The sequence below is a fragment of the Myotis yumanensis genome, unplaced genomic scaffold (genome assembly GCF_028538775.1).
Source record: "Myotis yumanensis isolate MYYU_CA2020_CCGP unplaced genomic scaffold, mMyoYum1.0.hap1 SCAF_1, whole genome shotgun sequence".
NCBI lineage: Eukaryota > Metazoa > Chordata > Mammalia > Chiroptera > Vespertilionidae > Myotis > Myotis yumanensis.
In genome coordinates this window covers 19,282,513-19,304,036 of record NW_027223752.1, presented here as the reverse complement: position 1 = coordinate 19,304,036, position 21,524 = coordinate 19,282,513, and the positions used below count along the sequence as shown (strand labels likewise).

Genomic DNA, 21,524 nt, shown 5'->3' with positions numbered 1-21,524 from the left:
CCTCAGCAGCAAGCTAACCTACCGGTCAGAGCATCTGCCCCCTGGTGGTCAGCGCACGTCATAGCGAGGAGTTGAGCGACCTTAGCATATCATTAGCATATTGTGCTTTGATTGGTTGAATGGATGACCAGATGACTGGACACTTAGCGTATTAGGCTTTTATTATATAGGATTTGCAATTTGTATGTGTGTATGGGAGTGAGGAGAGAAATAAGACAACTGCCATAACCATGTAGTCCCACTGATTTTTAAATGCCATCTACAGGCACTTGATTGTGGACTTTATTCCATGCCAGAGGTTGGCAAAGTTTTTCTGTAAAGAAACAGACAGAAAATATTTTTGGCTTTCCTGGCCATACGGTCTCTGGCAACTGCTCGGTTCTGCTGGTGTACCATGAAAGTAACCAAAGACAATATGTAAATGGGGGGCAAGGCTTTAATTGGCCTTAGTTAGCTGACCCCATTCTTTGACCTACACTAGTTAAAATACTGGGCCATTACCATGCTCCCTGCTTTGCTACAATTTCAAGTCCTTTCTCTTTATACTTCCTTACAGATTTTTTCCTGGCCTATCCTTGAATATTTAACCCTCTGGAGGAACTTTAGAATAATTTTTTTCAAAGTAAGAATTATAATTGTAGTATAACTTAATTCACTAATACATAGAGAAGGAATTCCATCTTTACAAAATTATATCCCAATCCCCATCTACTCAAGGCTCCCATTAGCAAGAATTTTCTTCCTAGAAGGGCAGGAGAGGCACAGATTCTAATCCCAGCTCTGTCACTCCCCAGCAGTGCGACTTTGGGCAAGTCACTTCCCTGTGTTTCTATTTTCTCACAGGTAAAATGGGAATAACAGTGTCTCTTTTGTGGAGTTTTGGGAGGATTAAATGATTTACCTGGAATACAGGAAGCACTGTTCAGTTGGTGCTCTAAACTTCTTGTTCCATCTCTCAAATAATAGTGGTTTTGCGGTGGGGATCCCGACCATTTCTAACTTGAAAAACCTGGTTCTAGTGTTTCACCATTAAGCATCATAAAAATAACTGGTGGAAATTTCCCTAATATAATCTATTACTATTTTATTGTTTTGCTTATCCAGGACATATATTGACTTTTATCAAATGCCTTTGCCATGTGCCCCTCTCTCCTTTACCCATCAACATAGAGAACTGCCTTAGCTGACTTCCACTACTGATCCCTCTTTTGATTTGGTAAAATGGACCTCACTTGGCCATGGAGCTATCCTTTTCTGCATTGCTAGATGCTATTTGCTTATACTTCATGTAGGACTTGCATGTCAATGTTTTTAGGAAAGATTAGATTGCTTAGCTCATTGTTTTTAAATACTACCCTCACCCATAATTTTATACCAATGTTCTTGCTTCATAAAGATAATTCAGAAGCTTTACCTCTTTTTCCTCTGTTCTAGAACACTTTTAAGTGGCCTAAGAACCATCTGATCCTCAATAATTTAAAATTACCCAACTGGAAACTGTTTGTGCCTGATATTTTATGACAAATGGCTTAATTCCTTCAATGATAACTGGTCATTTTCTTTCCCTTTTTTTAGTTCTTCTTGAGTCAGTTTTATTAAAGCCTTTTTTCTTAGAAAAGCATGCATGTAGCCTAATGTTTCCATTTGTGGGAAGATAATCTGCACTCAGATTTACTGCTTATAAAAAAAAAAAAACATAAAACTTTTCTAGTTCATACTTGTTTGCTGTTTATTATTTTGCTTATTAGGTTTATTCAGAATTTTTAAATAAAAATAAAAATAGTCCATTGCTCTATACACCTCACTCTGCTTCTCATAGAGCCTTCCGCTCTCTCCCCTCACCTACCCCAATGGAATGCACAGTCTATGACAGCCCTAGAAATGCCATTCAATACAAGCACAAGCCCCCCATGCTACATGAGCCAGGTCACAGGAAAGGAGGAAAAGCCAAGAAAATCAGTGGTTGCTAGGGCAGGCAGGAGCCTTGTGAGGCTACAAGAATGACTCTCAACCCTGACTACATATCAAATCACCTGAGATGCTTCTAAATTAAATGTCAATGCCTGGACCGCTCCCCAAACCAAATAGATCATATCTTTTAGGGTAGAACCTGGGCATCAGCATTTAGGTCTCCTCAGATGATTCTAATGAGCATCCACAGCTGAGAATGAGGCTCTAGAAATATGGAGGGATATAAATAAAGTTTTAAAGGAATGTGTCCACATGACCTCTAGCCCACATCCAACACTCAAAGACTTGAGCCCTAGCCCAGATCAGTCCCACAGGTCAGCTTTAGGGGCTCTGTCTCCAACACAATGGCTCAGATCTCTCTGTAAGAGTATGAGAAACAGGATCACATCCTCACCACTAAACACAGGCTTCAGGCATTAGAAATGCCTCTGGCAAAAAATATACACAAAAATATAAAAATATTCTCTCCCCTGGAGGCGGAAGAGCAGCGCCTGAGGCATAGAAACCAGAGTCAGTCCCTGTAGCTCAGTGCTCTCCTCCACTCCTGCACAAATTCACTACTTCCTCTGAAAAAGATTTAGCATCATGGAAACAAATCCTGGAGTAAGATTCCAATGTCTCTCATTCATGCTCTCGATGCCATAACACCATTTATGGCTCAGACGAACATCTCTGGTCATCTCAAACAAGATAGGGTCGCCTGGCTGGCGTGGCTCAGTGGTTGAGCGTCAACCTATGGACCAGGAGATCACGGTTTGATTCCCAGTCAGGGCACATGCTGGGGTTGTGGGCTTGATCCCTAGTGGGGAGCATGGAGGAGGCAACCAATCGATGATTCTTTCTCATCATGGATGTTTCTATCTCTTTCCCTCTCCTTTCCTCTATGAAATCAATAAAAATAATTTTTTTAAAAAAAGATAGGGTAGGAACTTTATGGAATAACTACTCTCCACTCAACCTCACCCCACTCTCCACAATAACCAGTTATCTTTGGCCAACCCAACAGTCAGTTTTTCCTATTTTATTCTTCCATTTTTTTGTAAAGCTAAGTAACTTATCTGTTGTGCTGGATAACATATCAGCTAGTCAGACCTTTAAAATTCACCATATTGAACCTAAGGGTAGTTATATACATTCCATATGCTAATCAACAGCAACCCCCAAACCTCCAGCTTCCCAAGTAATTCAGGATGGAGTCAGACAGACCCATCCATGAGCCAACACTCACTGTGTCTGCATCCTTGGGCACATTTTCAAGGTTCAGTTTCAAATATTACCTACCTCATGGGGTTGTTATGAGGATGGAATGAGATAACTCATGAAAAGTGCTTAACGCAGTGTCTGCCACCTCGTAAACACTACATCCATTCGCCCCACAGCTATTGATCTGTTGTGTTACATATTATGCATCAAGGACCACGCGAGGCAGGACAGACACAGTGGGGCGTCATCAGCCTCGATCCCGGCTTCCATGGAGCTGACAAACTAATTCTCCATAGAGGCAGGCTGTGATTTCAAGATGCTAGGAATGGGAATGACTTTTTCGCTGCTAAGAAGAAACGGTGTGAGTGGCACAGCAAGAGTTTGGGCTCGCTGATTCCCAAATGGCAGGGATCTGCAGTTACAGAAACAACACAGCACTGGAGGGCTGGGTAACTCTCCGACTCCCATGAAACTTGAAATGGCAAAGATTGGGGAGAGGTGTGGACACAGGCTCAGATGCTGGCTCCCTGCTCCCAAGAAGCCTTCCCGGTATGTTTAACATCTACTGAAGTCACCTCGCTTCTGAGGGTTTCAGTCTCTTCATCTGCCAGACAAAGTCTAAGGCCCCTCTGGCTCTGACATGTTACAGTCATGTTCAGTCTTTTTCCCCTAAAAAGCCATGTGGATCGGGTCTACCAGCCTGAATAGAGCAGTACTGAAAGTAACTAAGCAAAATGCCTTTCCACAGATGGAGATGTTAGTGCAGGTCACTGGCTCCAACATGCACAGACCCCTTCGCCCTTAATAACTTAACCCCAGTTGTATTTGAAGTGTCCGGGAGCCCCGCTAAAAGACTGTAGCTCCCAGCTTCTCCGGTGACTCTGGCCAGAGTTTTACTAAATTCCAGTTAATGACACATACGTTGGTCTTTCTAGCATCTCTTCTTAAATGGGAAGGAAGGGTCAGGCCCTTTTCCCCCTCGTGAACAGCAATTTTAAAAAAATGGACTATATGGGAAGTAAAATGCTACTGAACCATGAAAAGAGGGATTTTCAAAAGTCAGTTGTTTAAACAAACTTTTGACTTAAGCATCACCATGACCCAGCAAGCCTTGTGCACTCCCTTTAGAGGATTAAATTAATGGTCCCTGTATCATTTACACTACTAGGGGGAAAGTCATCCCAGTTAGACTAATTGTGAGTTTTTCACTCAACAGTCACTCACAAATGTTTATGGTCATTGAAGATTTCCCATGCACTCTTCTACGCTCTCTGAAAAACAGCTCAAAATCCCCGTGCTATAAGTTACATTTTTATTGGAAAATGTAATGCAATACTCCAAACAGAAGAGTTTATCTACTTTCACTCGGATAAGGCATCTGTATTAGGCAGGGTTCTCCAGAGAAACAGGACCACCAGGATATAGACACACAGAGAGAGATTTATTTCAAGGAATTGGCTCGCACAATTGTGGAGGCTTAGCAAGTTCAAATCTGTAGGGCAGGCCGGCAGCTGGAGACCCAGGTAAGAGGGGCCGTTTAAGTCCAAAGGCAACCCGCTGGCAGACTCCCGCTTCTCCCAGGAAAGTCAGTATTGGGGTTTGGGGTGGGTGTTTTTTAAAGTCATCTAACTGATTGGGTGAAACCCACCCACATTATGGAGGGTAATCTGCTTTACTCAAAGTCTACTGATTTAAATGTTAACTCTTAAAACAAACAAACAAACAAATAACCTTCACGGAAACGTCTAGAATAATGTTGAACCAAATAGCTGGGTACCGTGGCCTAGTCACGCTAACACATAAAACTATTCATCACAGTGTCTTAGTTTTATGTGCAAACCTTAATCACTTGCAAAAATAACCAGAGTCTGTGTGAATCGGTCATAGAGGATGTGTGGGAAGAGAGCTCTGGAGGTGTGTGCTTGCCTTCGGTTGAGAAACCGAACTTCAACTCACCCAGCCCTGCAAAATATTCTCAAATTGTTTGGGATTGTTACCCGTTGCACCTAAGGTTGTGCCAAGTACACATCTAGTCTCCACAGCAATTGGAACAAGGCAAGAGGGTAGAGACACCCCGAATCCACCCATGTGTAAACAGCCTGACCCGATATTCACACAGCATCATGAGCAACGGAGGAACCCTGTGAGCCTCCAGGGCCAGAAACTGTGCAGGCCCACCTGGGGAGGATACCATTATGTCCCTCACACTGCAGAGCCATCCATCAACACAGGAAAGTTCTAGTACCATGTACTTACAGGAAATCGCATCCTCTGCCTGTGTCTATCAGGGCCATCCAGTTGAGTGGCTGCTAGTCTGTTACCAAACATAGCAGTAAATCCATTGCAGCGAAAATCACAAATCCAAAGTCCAGGTGCTCCCCAAAGCACACGGTACCCCTTGCATATAAAATATTCCATATGGGCTTAAAAACACTCCCCATGTTGTGTCAAATACATACCACACAATTGGAAAACATTAATCAGTGCAATCTGTTGAACAGATGCAGAAAGCAGTAAACTGTCTTTTCAGTGTAATCTTCAAATCACTTAATTCTATAATGTTTCCCTCTCCCCATGAATGTAAAGGCTATAAATATCCTGTTGGAACAAAATCACTTCAAATGCCTTGCTAAACAGTCCCCCATCATCCCTCAAAGTATTTGCATTTTTCTTAGTTGAGTAATAATTACCAATTCCATGGAACATCAAGTTCAATTTTATTGGAGAAGGAAGGAGGGGAGGAGGAAGGAAGAAGAAGTTGGAAAAGAAGGACGGAAAGAGTAGGAGAGGGTGGAGCAATGAGGATAAGGAGACGGAGAAAGATGAGATGGAGGGAGAGGAGGGGAAGAGGAGAAGGAGCTAAAAGAAGAGGAGGAGAACGCATTTTAGAACAGCTTCAACTTATTCATGAGCTTTAATGAAGCAAAAAAAAAGTATGTTCAGAATATAATGAAATTATAATACTTCTGACATACAAGGAAAACCAGGCTTTCTTCCAAGTGAAAGTAAAATATTAACAAGACAAAAGGAAAATGTTAGGAAGAATCCACCTCTGAGCAAAAACTATAGAACGCTGGTTTCGAAATCCTACCTCCTGATTCTAGTCTAGCTTATCGCAATGTTTTGACACCATGATACTTTAAAATATTACTAGCAGTGCTGTGTGATAGACAGTCCTTATTAAGCAGGTCACATATAATGGAAGAATAGAGTGTAGGTGTGTCTGTGTTACTTAAGTTGAAGTAAAATACCACTTGCAAAGTGATTTCACTTGATGAAGCCATATTTCTCTAGAGTTAAAATGTACAAGGCATCGTATGATCGTGTTCAGTATGAGAAACAAGGGCGGGGGGCAAACCACATTGACTTAGAAAGCAGTTACATCTTCACCTAAACAAGATTTGAATTAAATAAAGAAACACGGATTGACAAGTCACGGAATTTCAGTGAGAGCTACGAGGTACTTCGGTGACCAGCCTGGCTACCTGGCTTCACAGAGGCAGCAGCTTCAGTGCAGAGGGCTCAAGGGATTCAGCCAAAGTCAGACAGATGAACAGCAGAGTGGGCATTCAACCCAGACACGAGGCCTCAAGTGCAATACCCTTGCCAGGGAGCCCCTCCAGGTGTTACTTTTCAGTGTGTGCTGCAGCCTGAATGTCTGTGTCCCTCCAGATTCTCATGAGGAAATCCTAATGCTCAATGTGATGCGTTAGGATGTAGGACCCGTGGACGGGTGGGGCCCTCATGAATGGGATTCGTGCTTTTATAAAAAAGGCTCCAGACAGCTCCCTAGCACCTTCCACCAGGTGAGGACACAGTGAGGAGTCCCTGTTGGTTATAAGCTGCCCAGGATGTGGTTACTGTGTTACAGCATCCTGAATGGAAAAAGTCAGTGTGTGAAGTAACCCTGGCAATTTACAGACTGTTTTTCATCTACAGCAGCGGTTCTCAACCTGTGGGTCACGACCCCTTTGGGGGTCAAATGACCCTTTCACAGGGGTCGCCTAAGACCATCAGAAAACACATATATAATTACATATTGTTTTTGTGATTAATCACTATTCTTTAATTATGTTCACTTTGTAACAATGAAAACACATCCTGCATATCAGATATTTACATTACAATTCATAACAGTAGCAAAATTACAGTTATGAAGTAGCAACAAAAATAATTTTATGGTTGGGGGTCACCACAACATGAGGAACTGTATTAAAGGGTCGTGTCATTAGGAAGGTTGAGAATCACTGATCTAGAACATATAAAGAGCTCGTATGACTCAACTAGAGTCCCGGTGCACAAAATCATGCACAGAGAGGGTCCCTAGGCCTGGCCGGCAATCAGGGCCTTCCGGCTCTGGGGCCTCCCTTCCCTGGCTGCCAGCTGCCAGCAGGGACCTTACTTCATTCTGCGCCGCTCCCTGGTGGTCAGCACATCATAGCGAGTGATCAGTCTCCCGGTCGAACTCCCGCAAGGACAATTTGCATATTAGGCATATATATATAGATAGATAGATAGATAGATAGATAGATATAGATATAGATATAGATATATAGATAAGACATACAACCCAATTTTTTTAAATGGGCAAAAGATTTGAATTGAGATTTCACAAAATAAAATATATGAATGTCAAATAAGCCTTTGAAAAGATGCTCAACATCTAATGTACCTACTACACACCCACAAGAGAGGGTTAAAATTATAAAGAACAACAATATGAAGCACTGACAAGAATGTAGAACCTCTCAAACACTGCTACTGGCAGTGTGAAATCATACTATCATTTTGGAAAACAACTTGCCAGTTTGTTATAAAGTTAAAAGTACACTTCCCAGAAGATCCAGCATTTTCAGTCCTTGGTATTTACCCAGAAGAAATGAAAACACAAGTCCACACGAAGACTTGTCCACAAATGTTCATAACAGCTTCATTTGTAATACCAAAAACTGGGAGGACAATCTGTGGTCTAGCCATACAATGGGATTGATTCTCTTTCAAATAGAGCAAACCACTGATATACACAGCAACATAATCAAATCTCAAAAGCATTATGCTGAATGAAATAAATCATTCACAAAATAGTACATAGCATCTGGTGCCACTTCTAATGTGTTTAGGAACAAAGTAAATTTATCAGTAGTGGCAGAAGTCAGATCAATGGGTTCCCGAGATGGGGAGTGAGAGGAAATACTGCACAGGTGTACAAGAGAGATTTCTGGAGTGATGGAAATGTTTGATATTTTGTTTGGGGTGTTGATTACATGAATGTATCTTTTAATCAAGACTCATTGAACTGTATACTTAAAATTAAGAACATTTTATTGTGTGTAAGTTATACTTTAGTAAAGTTAATTTTTAAAAAATATGTAGGGACTGAACTGGAAATCACTTAGACATGGTTTAAATTTAAATTTTTTCTCTATAATCTGATTTATTCTAATATTTTGTTTCTTGAGTTTAATAGTAATACAAAATTTCATGTCAGTTTAGCCTATATGAAATGATTATAAATTTCAAAATTGAAAAATCAGTTCATTGAAGCTTTAAACTTTCAAAAGAATTTCAGAATTTACTTTATCCACGTGAATGACTAAGTTGTTTCTAGGACGTACACTAATTCTTAAATATAAACTATACTGCATGACAAATATGCTCACCCATACTTAACACTTGGATTGCGGGAAACGAGTTAAGTCGGCTCGCGTGAATTGCGCGTACTCCGCGGGAGCCGTCTTAACTCGGTTCATATAGATTTGCGGTGGAGTGCGGGAAACGTGTAAACTCGGGCCGATTGTAACTGCGTATTAGCAAATATTTGTTTGTTTGCCGTTCACAAAGATACCTACCTGCGTATGCGAACCGTTTCATACCCATTGGGGTAATAGGTATCATAAAAATCCCTTGTAAGTAGAGAACACTTTATGGCGCTGGTCGAGTACAATACCGTTAGGGTACCAATGTATTGTTTTCTCATTTTATAACCGATATCCCTGGATATCTCACCATGCAAAGAGAATAGTTATTGAGAAATACTTCTTGTGTCCGGACGTCTTTAGTTTTGAGTTTTGTGAATATTATTACGTGTTTAAATATTTAAATATATTGTGATAAAGACATTCATATAGAATTTTTTAACCAAATAAAATAAAATCGTTCCGCAAAGTGTTCGCATAATAATTATTTTTTTATATCAGATATCTATCGGAGTACCGCTATTTTCAGTTAGTATTATTTTTATTTGCTTTAACCTAGAATGTCGCAGCATTCAGACTATAGTGATGATGAGTTTTGTGCAGACAAGTTGTCCAATTATTCTTGTGATAGCGATCTTGAAAATGCGAGTACAAGTGATGAAGATTCTAGTGATGATGAAGTAATGGTGCGTCCCAGGACATTGAGGCGACGAAGAATTTCGAGCTCCAGCTCTGACAGAGTCAGATATAGAAGGCGGGAGAGAAGAATGGTCGCATGTTGATAATCCACCGGTCTTAGAAGATTTTTTAGGGCATCAAGGATTAAACACAGATGCTGTTATAAATAATATAGAAGATGCCGTGAAATTATTTATCGGAGATGATTTTTTTGAATTTCTTGTAGAGGAGTCAAACAGGTATTATAATCAAAATAGGAATAATTTCAAACTTTCAAAAAAAAGCCTAAAGTGGAAAGATATAACCCCTCAAGAGATGAAGAAGTTTTTAGGGTTAATTGTTCTCATGGGACAGGTGCGCAAAGATAGAAGAGATGACTATTGGACCACGGAGCCATGGACGGAGACGCCATATTTTGGTAAAACGATGACGAGAGACAGGTTCTGACAGATATGGAAAGCTTGGCACTTCAATAATAATGCGGATATCGTAAATGAATCAGACAGACTTTGCAAAGTGAGACCAGTACTAGATTATTTTGTGCCTAAATTTATAAATATTTACAAACCTCATCAGCAATTATCACTAGATGAAGGGATCATACCTTGGAGGGGAAGATTATTCTTTAGGGTATATAATGCTGGCAAGATCGTTAAATATGGAATATTGGTTCGTTTGTTGTGCGAAAGTGATACAGGATATATCTGTAACATGGAAATTTATTGCGGCGAAGGAAAGCGATTATTGGAAACGATACAAACAGTAGTGTCTCCATACACTGATTCGTGGTACCATATATATATGGACAATTATTATAATAGCGTCGCAAATTGTGAAGCACTTATGAAAAACAAATTCAGAATATGTGGAACAATCCGGAAAAATCGAGGTATACCTAAAGATTTTCAAACAATTTCTTTGAAAAAAGGTGAAACAAAATTTATAAGGAAAAATGATATATTGTTACAAGTGTGGCAATCAAAAAAGCCTGTATACCTGATTTCTTCGATTCATTCTGCGGAGATGGAAGAAAGTCAGAATATTGACAGAACATCAAAAAAGAAAATTGTCAAACCGAATGCACTCATTGACTACAATAAACATATGAAAGGTGTTGACCGGGCCGACCAATACCTTTCATATTATTCGATATTGCGGAGGACGGTCAAATGGACAAAAAGGTTGGCAATGTATATGATAAATTGCGCATTATTTAATTCTTATGCAGTTTACAAATCAGTGAGGCAAAGAAAAATGGGTTTTAAAATGTTTTTGAAACAAACAGCTATCCACTGGTTGACGGATGATATTCCAGAGGACATGGACATTGTTCCAGACCTTCAACCAGTACCGTCTACTTCTGGAATGCGGGCTAAACCACCTACATCTGATCCACCATGCAGGCTATCGATGGACATGAGAAAGCATACGTTACAGGCAATTGTCGGAAGTGGAAAAAAGAAAAACATTTTGAGAAGGTGTTGCATATGTTCCGTTCATAAATTGCACAGTGAGACACGCTACATGTGCAAATTTTGCAATATACCTCTACATAAAGGGGCGTGTTTTGAAAAATATCATACGCTAAAAAACTATTAATTTCTATTTGTTTTGATTTATTATGAAAATTTTATTTTAAACTTTAAAAATATGTGTATATTTTTAGGTAATAAGTATTTTTTGGGTTTTTCGTATTTAGTTTATATATATCAAATTATTTATGTACTGAATAGATAAAAAAATGTCTGTGATTGAATAAATTTTCATTTTTTACACAAGAAACCGAAAATTTCATTTCAATCGAACCCATACTTCAAAAGATATAGGCATTTTAAACTAACTCTGATTTTGCGCGGGAAACCTAAATAATTGCCCGCGCCATCTTATATTTTGGCGGGAAATTCACCCGACACTGTAGTGTTAAATATAAATGCATTGGTAGTTTAGTGACATAAATGCATCTAACCACACAAAATATTAGATCCAATTCTATGAATTAGCAACTAGCTAAGTGTCCCCCTTCTTCTGCATACAAGCAGATAGAAAAAAACATTCATTCATTGACTCTTTTAATCTCTTCCCAGTGACACATGAGAAGACAGACCAGGAAAAGCACATGATATGAGATAAGAAACTTTGCTTCAATTTCATCTTTAGACCCACTTACAGCATTGGCTATAGGTATTTTCTTCCTCCTTCCAGCCATCTGGAGAAATGTTACAACGGAGAGTTATAAGGTTATATGACTGAAAGTGGATCTGAAAGAATTTTTTAAAATGCAGATAACCCAATTAACCTACTATTATTTATTATTGCAGAAATGGCTTTAGAGGTAGTTTATTAATGAGACAATTTTCATATCATTCCATTCATCATATCTATAATTTAAAAGCATCATCATAAAAAAGGAAAATAAAAAGTACTTTTTAGAATAACACATTGAAGTGGTCTTCAAAAAGCAGCATTTCAAGAGTTCTTTAGTTTAAGACAAAGACATCAGCTCACTTAGACACACATCGGCATTAATAAATACATTTCTGTGATAATCAAGTTATTATCACCTGCATGATCACTTCCAAATAAGATGACGAGGGCGGTCTCAGCAGTAACACCAAGTGTCAAGATCTGGACCACCCAAAGCGCTCCTAGGGGTGAACCAATGTACCATCCGAAGAGTAGGATACACACCAGGTGATGTTAAAGAGTCACCTGTTCTTCCCCTTGGAACTAGTTCTAAAAAAAAAAAATCTTCCACATGATCAAATAAAAACATATTTCTTCTTCATTTACTCTTCATTATTTTTGGCCTCCAAAGGCTTATATATCAATCCATCAAAAAAAAAAAAAAAAGAATTGGCTCTGAACCAAACCAAAAAGAAAGAAAAAAAAATCCAAAGAGTGTTCTACGGTGCTCTGTGAATATTAGGGTGTGGCATCCACGTGAAAGTTGTCAAACTGTGCAAAATCAAAGGAGTGAGTTCCAATCGCGGCCCAGCCATTCTTGGGGAAATTCACTGGGACCTCTGACCACAGAAGCTTGCCATTCAACATGCCGGCCGAGAGATGACCCTGGGGGCAAGAAAGGCGACCCTTGAAGACATATGAAAATGATTGTCCGGAGTCCATTTCTTAATAACCTGTGGCCCACCCACTTAGCAGAGCAAACACCCTCCTCACTTAAGACTTCCTGCAGGAAAACAATTCCATGGGTTGGAACAAAAGTTTGAAATACAGGAACAATATTCTCTGAGGAAATTCTTATCTACCTGTGTAATAGTTTCCAAGGCACAAGGAATATCACAATACTTCTTGGACTCTACCAAAATGTAAAACCCACAGAAATGTGAAACTTTTCATAAAATTATTATAAAATGTTAGACAAGAGCCCACTGAAATAAAAGAAAAAACACTTGTTTTTTACAAGTGGTTGTATGTGCATGGGTTGTGGGCATACATGAGTAATGGAACCAAAATGTCCATATATGTAAGTCCTTTCTGTCCCAGTGTACAGAATATAACTTCAAAGTCATATGAAGAGCCCAACCTTAGTTAGAAAACTAGTCACCATCAGTGATGATTGCCAGGGGCAGTAAGAAGGGAAGTAGCATAGAAATGACTTAGTGGCCCTAACCAGTTTGGCTCAGTGGATAGAGCGTCGGCCTGCAGACTGAAGGGATCCGGGTTCGATTCTGGTCAAGGGCATGTACCTTGGTTGCGGACACATCCCCAGTAGGGGGTGTGCAGGAGGCAGCTGATCGGTGTTTCTCTCTCGTCGATGTTATTAACTCTCTATCCCTCTCCCTTCCTCTCTGTAAAAAGTCAATAAAATATATTTTTAAAAAATGACTTAGTGGTCACTGATAGAGGAAGATAAAGTAACATCCTCTTCATGTGGCTGCCATTCCTACTTAGTTAAGGGCCTGGCACACAGTGAGTAAACGCTAGCCGGCGCTTATTATCATTATTACAGTACATTTATGAGCATATATGCACAGCGTGCAATTACAGCTAAACATTTCAAACTAGCTAATTTCAAAGGATGAAGAGCTAAAGATCCAAAGCACGAGGCCAAGAACTAAAATTAAATCTGTTTTTAAGTCTATAATGCAATAGACTTCAATTTAGCTCTTTCATTTTACAGATGGAGACACTCAGACTGAAGATTAAAAACCAAAGTCAAGATTTACCAGCAGAGCTAGGAATTGAATCCTAGCTGTCCACATGCATCCCTGTTACTATACACATGCACAGCCACCTCAGCTCTAGACGCTCATTAAACATCTCCTGCCACTTACGGAATGGTGAATATTAACACAGACCCAAGGGACTCACATACACAAATCATATTAAGCACAACACCTGTCTAACAGTACCTCATCTCCTCGCCACCCCCAACCCCCCACTCCCCAGGCATTGGCCAACCTGGCCAAGCTGCTCCTCACACAAGGCCAGTCCCAGCGGCACCCTCAGATCAAACATTGCCCACTCCAAGAGGTCTTGCCTGACCTCTCTATCGAGAAAATCCAATCTGGTAAGCTACTTTATCTCGTTATTCCATATTGTTATTCATAATTTTATTTATTGATTTATCTACAAGTTCACTGCCTTAAGAACAAGAGTCAACCAACTATGGCCCACAGGCTAGCCACCTGTTTTTATAAATAAAACAAGAGGCCCGGTGCATGAGATTCATGCACTCAGGAGGGGGGGCGGGTACCTCAGCCTGGCCTGCGCCCTCTCACAGTCCGGGAGCCCTTGAGGGATGTCTGACTGCCGCGGAGGTGGGAGAGGCTCCCGCCACCACCGCTGCACTTGCCAGCCGTGAGCCTGGCTTCTGGCTGAGTGACACTCCCCCTGTGAGTGCACACTGACCACCAGGCTGCAGCTCCTGCATTAAGTGCCTGCCCCCTGGTGGTCAGTTTGTATCATAGCAACCGGTCATTCCACTGTTCGGTTGATTTGCATATTAGCCTTTTATTATCTATATATATAAAAGGCTAATATGCAAAGTGTTTCCTTGAGAGTTCGACCGGGAGACTGGAAGTTCAATCGCTCGCTATGACATGTGCTGACCCTTGTGGGGTGAGCGAGCAGCAGCAGTGACGGTGGGGTTCTGAGGGAGCGAGGGAAAGAGGAGGCGGGAGGCTGGGAGGCGGGGGGTGGATGGGAAGAGGGAGACCACATGGTGGTAGTGTGTGGGTAGTGAGGGAAGGAGGGGGGGGAGGTGGGCAACCTGATCAACCCTGATTGCTAGCCAGGCCTAGGGACCCTACCCATACACAAATTTCATGCACTGGGCCTCTAGTATAGGATAATAGACAAGCAGAGCAATATAAAGAACAGAGAAATGTTCAGAAACAAGCTATGCGCATGTGATGATTTATTACATCAAAAAATGTGGCCTTCAAATCATGGGCAAAAGGACAGTCTATATAATAAATGATGATAGCTATCAATTTGCTTAAAAAGATTATATCGGGCTCTTCATCTTATAATTCACAAATAAATGCCAAATGGATTAAAGACTTAAACATAAAACGCATCCCAAACTTTATTTAGTTTGGGGGCAGGGAGAAAAGCTCCTACTTTAAAGAAAAGGGACACTTTCTTAAACAAAATATAAAACAAATGAAGAAAATGTGAAATATTTGACAATACCAAAATTTTAAATTTTTATTCATGAAACATACCATAAGCAAAATTAAAATACAAATCATGAGAACAAGAAAACAGGAGAAAATATCTGTAACACATAGACTATCCAGAATACTAGTACATAATAAACTCATATAGGTCCATCAGAAAAAAACAACACAGTAAGAAAATCAGGAAAGAATTCGATGGGTAACTTCAGAGAAAAGTTATATAAATATAAAATGGACAATAAATATAAAATGTACAACCTAATTATCAAGAAAATATAAATCATATCTATCAGTTTGAAAAAAATCTTTAAAACTTGATAATATCAAATATTATTATAAATGCTATAGAATTGATACATTTTGACTAGCAACAGGGTAGTATCTGTTAAAATTTAAAATGCAATTCCACCTCTAAATATCTGCCTAAACAAATAATAGAACATGTGTACCCCAAGAGGCACATAAAAGATCTCTCCCCTCTATCTGCAAAAAGGCATCCTTCACTGCCTCAGTTCCCTGTACAAGGAAAGAACTGGGAACAAAATTATGCCCATCAAGTATGTATAGTTAAGTAAACTATGATGGTCCATACATATTGATACTACCTGAAAATTTAGTATTGTCGTTTTGGTGACTGGGTAAGGGAAGAGAACAAGTTCAAAAATTTCTCTGAATTCCATTTTTAATCTCTATTATAACCTGAACAAAGTTATGCCAGGTCTATCTTGGCATAGAGAAGCATTTTTATACAGAAGAATTTCTCCATAGAGCATCCCTTAGAACCATGTCAATCAACAACTCATGATCAACCAGTGAGTCTGACAAATATTCTTAGAGGCCCATGGTACTGCAATGAACCTGGTATCTTCTCTGACAAATATATTCATGGAAACCAACTTTGAAAACATTGTGCTTACAGTAAAAAAACAAATTATATTCAACCATCAAAAATAAAGTTATGGGACTTTGCTTAAACCTATAAGCTCCAATTATAATCTTCAAGCAAAATTGAAAAAGCAGTTGAATTATTGGGTAATAAAGTCAACAGCTGATGGCTCTCCTGTGGGTTTACCCTGACACATACTACTATTCCAGGGAGTGGTGGTTTGCTGGTATCATGCCATACTTTCTGCCTATTTCTACTACTTATCACCACCACCACCCGCCCCAGATATTCACAGAAAATGCTAGAAAGGGACAAGAGAAGAACATCTTACCTCCAGCCATGCTGATCAGCAATACTTACCTTAATAGTTAAAGTGAGTGTATACCATTCTTGTGCTGTAACCTCAGCTTGCCCTACAGCATATATAAGCCATCCAGCTGCAACACAAAAAGGTTATCTAAATCACCAAATCACGTAACTCAGTGGGGGCTCTCAGGTGGCTTTTGTATGTAGTAGAGTCGACCTTAATAAACATCTACATTTCCAGATCTACAAATGATTTAAAACAAAACATCTTTCATTCGAGCATGCATTCAACAAGCACATATTGAGATCCTACTCTGGACCATATACTATCTGCGAAATCACCAGAGAACCAGAAAAATAAATTCACAAACCAATTATCGTATAACACATTAGCTTCTATAGTTCTGGGGTACACTTCTACCTGATTGGACTAAATATGAAGGACAGGAGGAGGATTAAAAGACTACCATAAGATTTCTAGCTGGTGTAACTGATTACATGGTAACAGCATTCACTGAGAATCAGAGAGAGAAAATAATGAGTTAATTTGGGCTGTGATCATGTTTGAGTGCCTGAGAAAAAACCCAGGATGAGACCAAGGGGGTAGTTTAAAACACAGAGCAGTGGTGACTAAAGACACAGATTTAAATTCTTAATTCCTATTCTGACGCAAACTCATTTTGAGACCTGGGGCAAATCCATTAACCTCTCTGGCTCCTGGATTGGAAAATGTGAGGTACCTTCTAGATCAGTCACGCTATGATTATGCAACTTCTACTCTCATGTCCTTATTACCCACTTCCTGTTTCATTTTCATTTTACTTATGGAGCCCTTAGGAAGAGGCGGAGAGCAGCAAACTATAGACTTTTTTATTAATGCAAGAGGAAAAGCAGGAAACTAAGAACCAAGCAGAGCCACCACCACAAGGTCTAGTTTCAACAGAGCAGTGTGTATCCAAAACCAAAGGGACCTGGATGGGGTTCAACTGGAACCTGCTCTAAGCACCTATTCTGCATAAAACACTATTCTACACAAAACAAGGGCTGCTAAGATGAATGAGAAAAGTCACACCGTTTTCAATGTATTAACTAAATTAGGAAATAGGATTACTCTATTTTAAGCATATCAATCCCTCTCCTTGTATTTCCACAAGCACAGTGGCCACCTCCTTGCTTCTATTTACATGTTTCCTGAGCACTCTCTACCCTCACCCCATCTACACAAATCCCACCCTTACTGCCAGCTCAACTCTGTAATATACAAGAAAGCTTTGCACAAGTTATCTCTCTCTCATGCTATAGAATATGACACTTACCCAGATCACCTGTAACTCTGTAGGTGCCATTTGCGAAAATCCAGAAGAAAATCCCTCTGGCACTTCTAATCAAGATGCCACCTTTATTCACTCTTCCAGCAATGAACACACCTCCCTTCCCAGGGGTCTCTATGAAAACATCACACGTGATGGTCATGTTGGACCTACAGAATGAAACGGTTGGTTAGGCTTTCCATTATGCCCTGCCAAACATAGCAGGATGATGCGTCACTGCACAGCCCCGTGCTTCCAAACCTCTAATGGAGGTGAGTACAGGATCTGCTACATCTGTGCTTATGGCAAGAATGAGCTTCGAGAGTCTTCACTGATGATGGCTTTAAGTTTTACAAGACTAAAGTCAACGCATTTCATTGCCTCTTTTAATGAATTACTGGAAAATAATATTTACTGTTTTTAAGTTTCTTAAGACTATATTTCTTCTCTCAATAACAGCGTCTCATCCATCCTAAGAATAAATAACATTAAAAGAAGCCATTTTTCTAGGAATTCGTAAAAGGCAATCTCCCAATAATTCTGAACAAAAAGGTTTATTACATTTCCATCAGCAAAGATAAGCAGCGAGAGCAATGGCAGGAGCTTCTGGGAAAACATCAATGACTTGAGGGATAAGTTTTACATTTAACACTAAGAAGACCTAAAAACTCCAGACAAAAGCTCTAAAGTTATTTCTCTGCAAAGACAGAGCCAACTCTATGTGGACTGTACAGCTGCGGTTTTCAACCTGAGCAGCACTGAGACCAGCAGGAGGGCCTGTTAACCTGAGCAGGTGGAGGATGGGCCCCTTGAACCTACTATCTAACAGATTCCCAGGTGATGCAGATGCTGCTGGTCCGGGGATTCCAGCTTTAGAACCCTTTTCTCCCACAGGGCATCTCTGTTTATTCAGAAGCAGTAAAGCTCTGGCTCTGAGACAACTAATGGACAGTAGATTCAGCCAACCAGGAGCCAGCAGGGCTAGGACTTGACTCTCCTCCAGGCTTCCTGTTATAAATGCTACTAGATACCTTAAGCAGCGACCGAGCCACCTCAAGCCAACATGATCTCTGAAAAAAATTCACCTCGCACTCAAAATATAACTGCAAACAAGAAAGCAAGCCTGACCATAGCCAAGTAATAAAGCAAGCAATCTACCTAAAATAAAAATTAAGAATGCCCCCAAGTATTTTGGAAATGGGGTAAACTGGATCTAGAATTATGTGGCTTTTACATTTCTCGGAGTTTTTTAATCAGTAAAATTTGCACAGTGGAATTTTACTATGTAAATGAAAATATTAAAAAAAGAAGCACCTACAACAGGTATACAACAATAAGGGAACTCACATTTAATCCTCTAATCAGAGCTGGGCTACTTTAGGGGAAAATCAAATGCTAAGTAAGTAAAGCCAGTCTCTCAGGTATGTCCTCCCATAGTAATCAATATATCCCTACCTCTCTTCTGGTTCCTTAGAGTTCGAATGTGCTACAGATACTGTCCGCATCATAAATTATTTGATTTAGAGTGAGAGAAGAGTGAACATTTTCCTTTCTTTTACGTCCCATCCCATTCCAGAATAAGAGATTCCTGTATCAGAACTTACAGGCAATTTTACAGATAATGAATGAAGTAGAGTAACAGTGTGGAGTACTCTTCCATAGCCATAGTCTCTCAGTGGTGCTGAGAGAACAAAACCCAGCCCACATATTAAGCAAATTTGATCAAAGGGATGTAGAGTTTGGATGTGTGCAGCAAAAGGTAACTTTGGGAGGTTCTTTTGTGTGTGTTTCTAAATATTTTTCTAAATTAATTTTTAGAGAGAGGAAAGGAGAGGGAGAGAGTAAAATATGGATTGGCTGTCTCCTGCACACCCCAACAGGGATTGAGGTCGCAATCAGGCATGTGCCCTGACTGGGAATCCAACATGCAACCTTTCGGTGCTCAGGACAATGCCCAACCAACTGAGCCACTCCAGCCAGGGCAAAGGTAACTTTGTGATTGTCTTCAGATCCCAAAAAAGCTTACTAACAAATGAAAAATCTTAAGTCGCTCAGGGGAAGTCTACCTAAAGTACTGTGCTGGTACTTATCTACGTGTAAGCATGACAGAGAGGCAGTTCTACTGCAAACACGGATCTAAGAACCGGCGGCCCTGTGCACACATGGAGAGCTGGTTCACAAAAAGAGAACTACAGAGAAAGCTCACTAACGTTCCCCTTCCTACTCCGGGGAAGAAGATGACGATTAAAATGAGGCTGTGAGGTGTGGTCCAAAGAGCATGGGCTACAGAACCAGAGAGAGCTGGCCTCTAACACTGGTTCTGCAATTTGCCAGGGTGGGATCATGGGCAAATCTTGCCTGGAAGCCTCAGTTTCCCAATCCATAAGCTGGGAGGATGAGACCTGTGCCATAAGGTGGTTGTGGGGAACTCACACCAGTGTTTAGTATTACCTCTGTAAGGGTCCTAGAAACTCTGGATAGCTGACAGCTTCTCAAGACGTATCAGAGCTTGGGACTAGAACTGTGATTTTGTGATTTTTAACAGAAAATAGGCAATACAGAAGGGTAAGGTTTTCTGCAGCATTCCACAGATAAAACAATTCAGGGTTCTTTTCAGAACTATATTCCCCACCCTGTCCAATTTCTAAACTACAGATAGGCTCTTTGGTGGCTTGGCATTAATAGCTAGTATCACTAAACCTGGGATGGTTGTGTTTTACGTTTCACAGTGGAATTATACCAGCTAAAAAGAAAAATAGGAAAAAAAAACAAACACCGAAAACAGGTATAATAACCAGTACATTGGAGTTCCATAACTGACTTAACGGGGAAGGGGAGTTTTTATTTGGTCATTATATTTTAAGTGAAAAACAAATACAACTTGTCTCTTTACCAGATGCCTAAAAAGAAGAGTTGAATTCCCTATCCAACTAAAAGCTAATTTTCACGATTGCCATCTACAGTCACAGGCTAGCACAGTGTAATTCTAATATATATCCAGCAGGTGGCACCACTAGATCAAAAAACAAACCCAAAAAAGCTACTCAAATTATAGACCGTAAATAAATGCTAAATTACTATTGGTCCAAAAGTCCTCAATTTTTATATTAAAATCTTCTGTTGCTGGAATAATTACTATGAAACTGGGAAAATTTGAGGGAAGGAAACTGACACAGCAAAACAACTTGCTACTTTGTGGTCACCCTAATATTCAATAACTATCACACCTATTAGGTGCCTGGACAGGAGGACGTGGAAAAGCCTTTGTTTCAGAATGTACCCAACAGCACGACAAGGTTACTGCAGTCGTATCTACGTCAAGAACGCCAGCATCACATACCACTTGTAATCCCCGATAATGCTGATGGTGCTGGACGCATCCGCAGCCCACGTAATGGGTCGCTGATTGAGAACTTGGCGCAGTGTGAAGCGGTGCTCTCCCGGGTCTTCCGTATTCATAAAGTATTCAAACACGCCCGTCTGGTCAGCAAAATTCGGGGCTTCACTAAAAAACGGGTATTCTGTTCAGAATACAATAAATTCTCTGTTTAATATCAAATCCTTACTGAACATTGTTTCTCGGAGATTTTATGGTACATTTGAAAACACTGCTGAAAAGTTCTAAACGAGGAAATGAAACTTACAACCAGTCAGAGTTTAGGGTTTAGGTTACTAATGAGATATTGATTTTACGCTGTCATTATTAATGTCAATATGATCAGTGTGACATACAGACTTTACATATTTAACCTGTGCACCTGCTGAAGGGAAAAGACCATGAATTCTGGAGGAAGGCAGACCTGAGTTCAAGTTCTAGTCTGGCCCTGGG

General features: G+C 40.1%; 1 protein-coding gene across 3 annotated transcripts in view; it reads right to left on the bottom strand.

Moving 5' to 3' along the window:
* Positions 1–10,728: 10,728 nt before the first annotated feature.
* Positions 10,729–21,524, bottom strand: part of GALC (galactosylceramidase) — a 47,396-nt gene continuing 36,600 nt past the window's right edge. The window contains exons 12-15 of one of the 3 annotated variants that reach the window (XM_070415440.1): positions 21,036–21,216; positions 17,702–17,865; positions 16,440–16,516; positions 10,729–12,617 (exon numbers count right to left, since the gene is read on the bottom strand). In XM_070415440.1, coding sequence (XP_070271541.1) covers positions 12,471–12,617; positions 16,440–16,516; positions 17,702–17,865; positions 21,036–21,216 — 569 coding nt within the window. In that variant the 3' untranslated portion in view covers positions 10,729–12,470. The remainder of the gene's footprint in view (positions 12,618–16,439; positions 16,517–17,701; positions 17,866–21,035; positions 21,217–21,524) is intronic. The other 2 variants (XM_070415430.1, XM_070415449.1) reach the window with 2 other exon arrangements.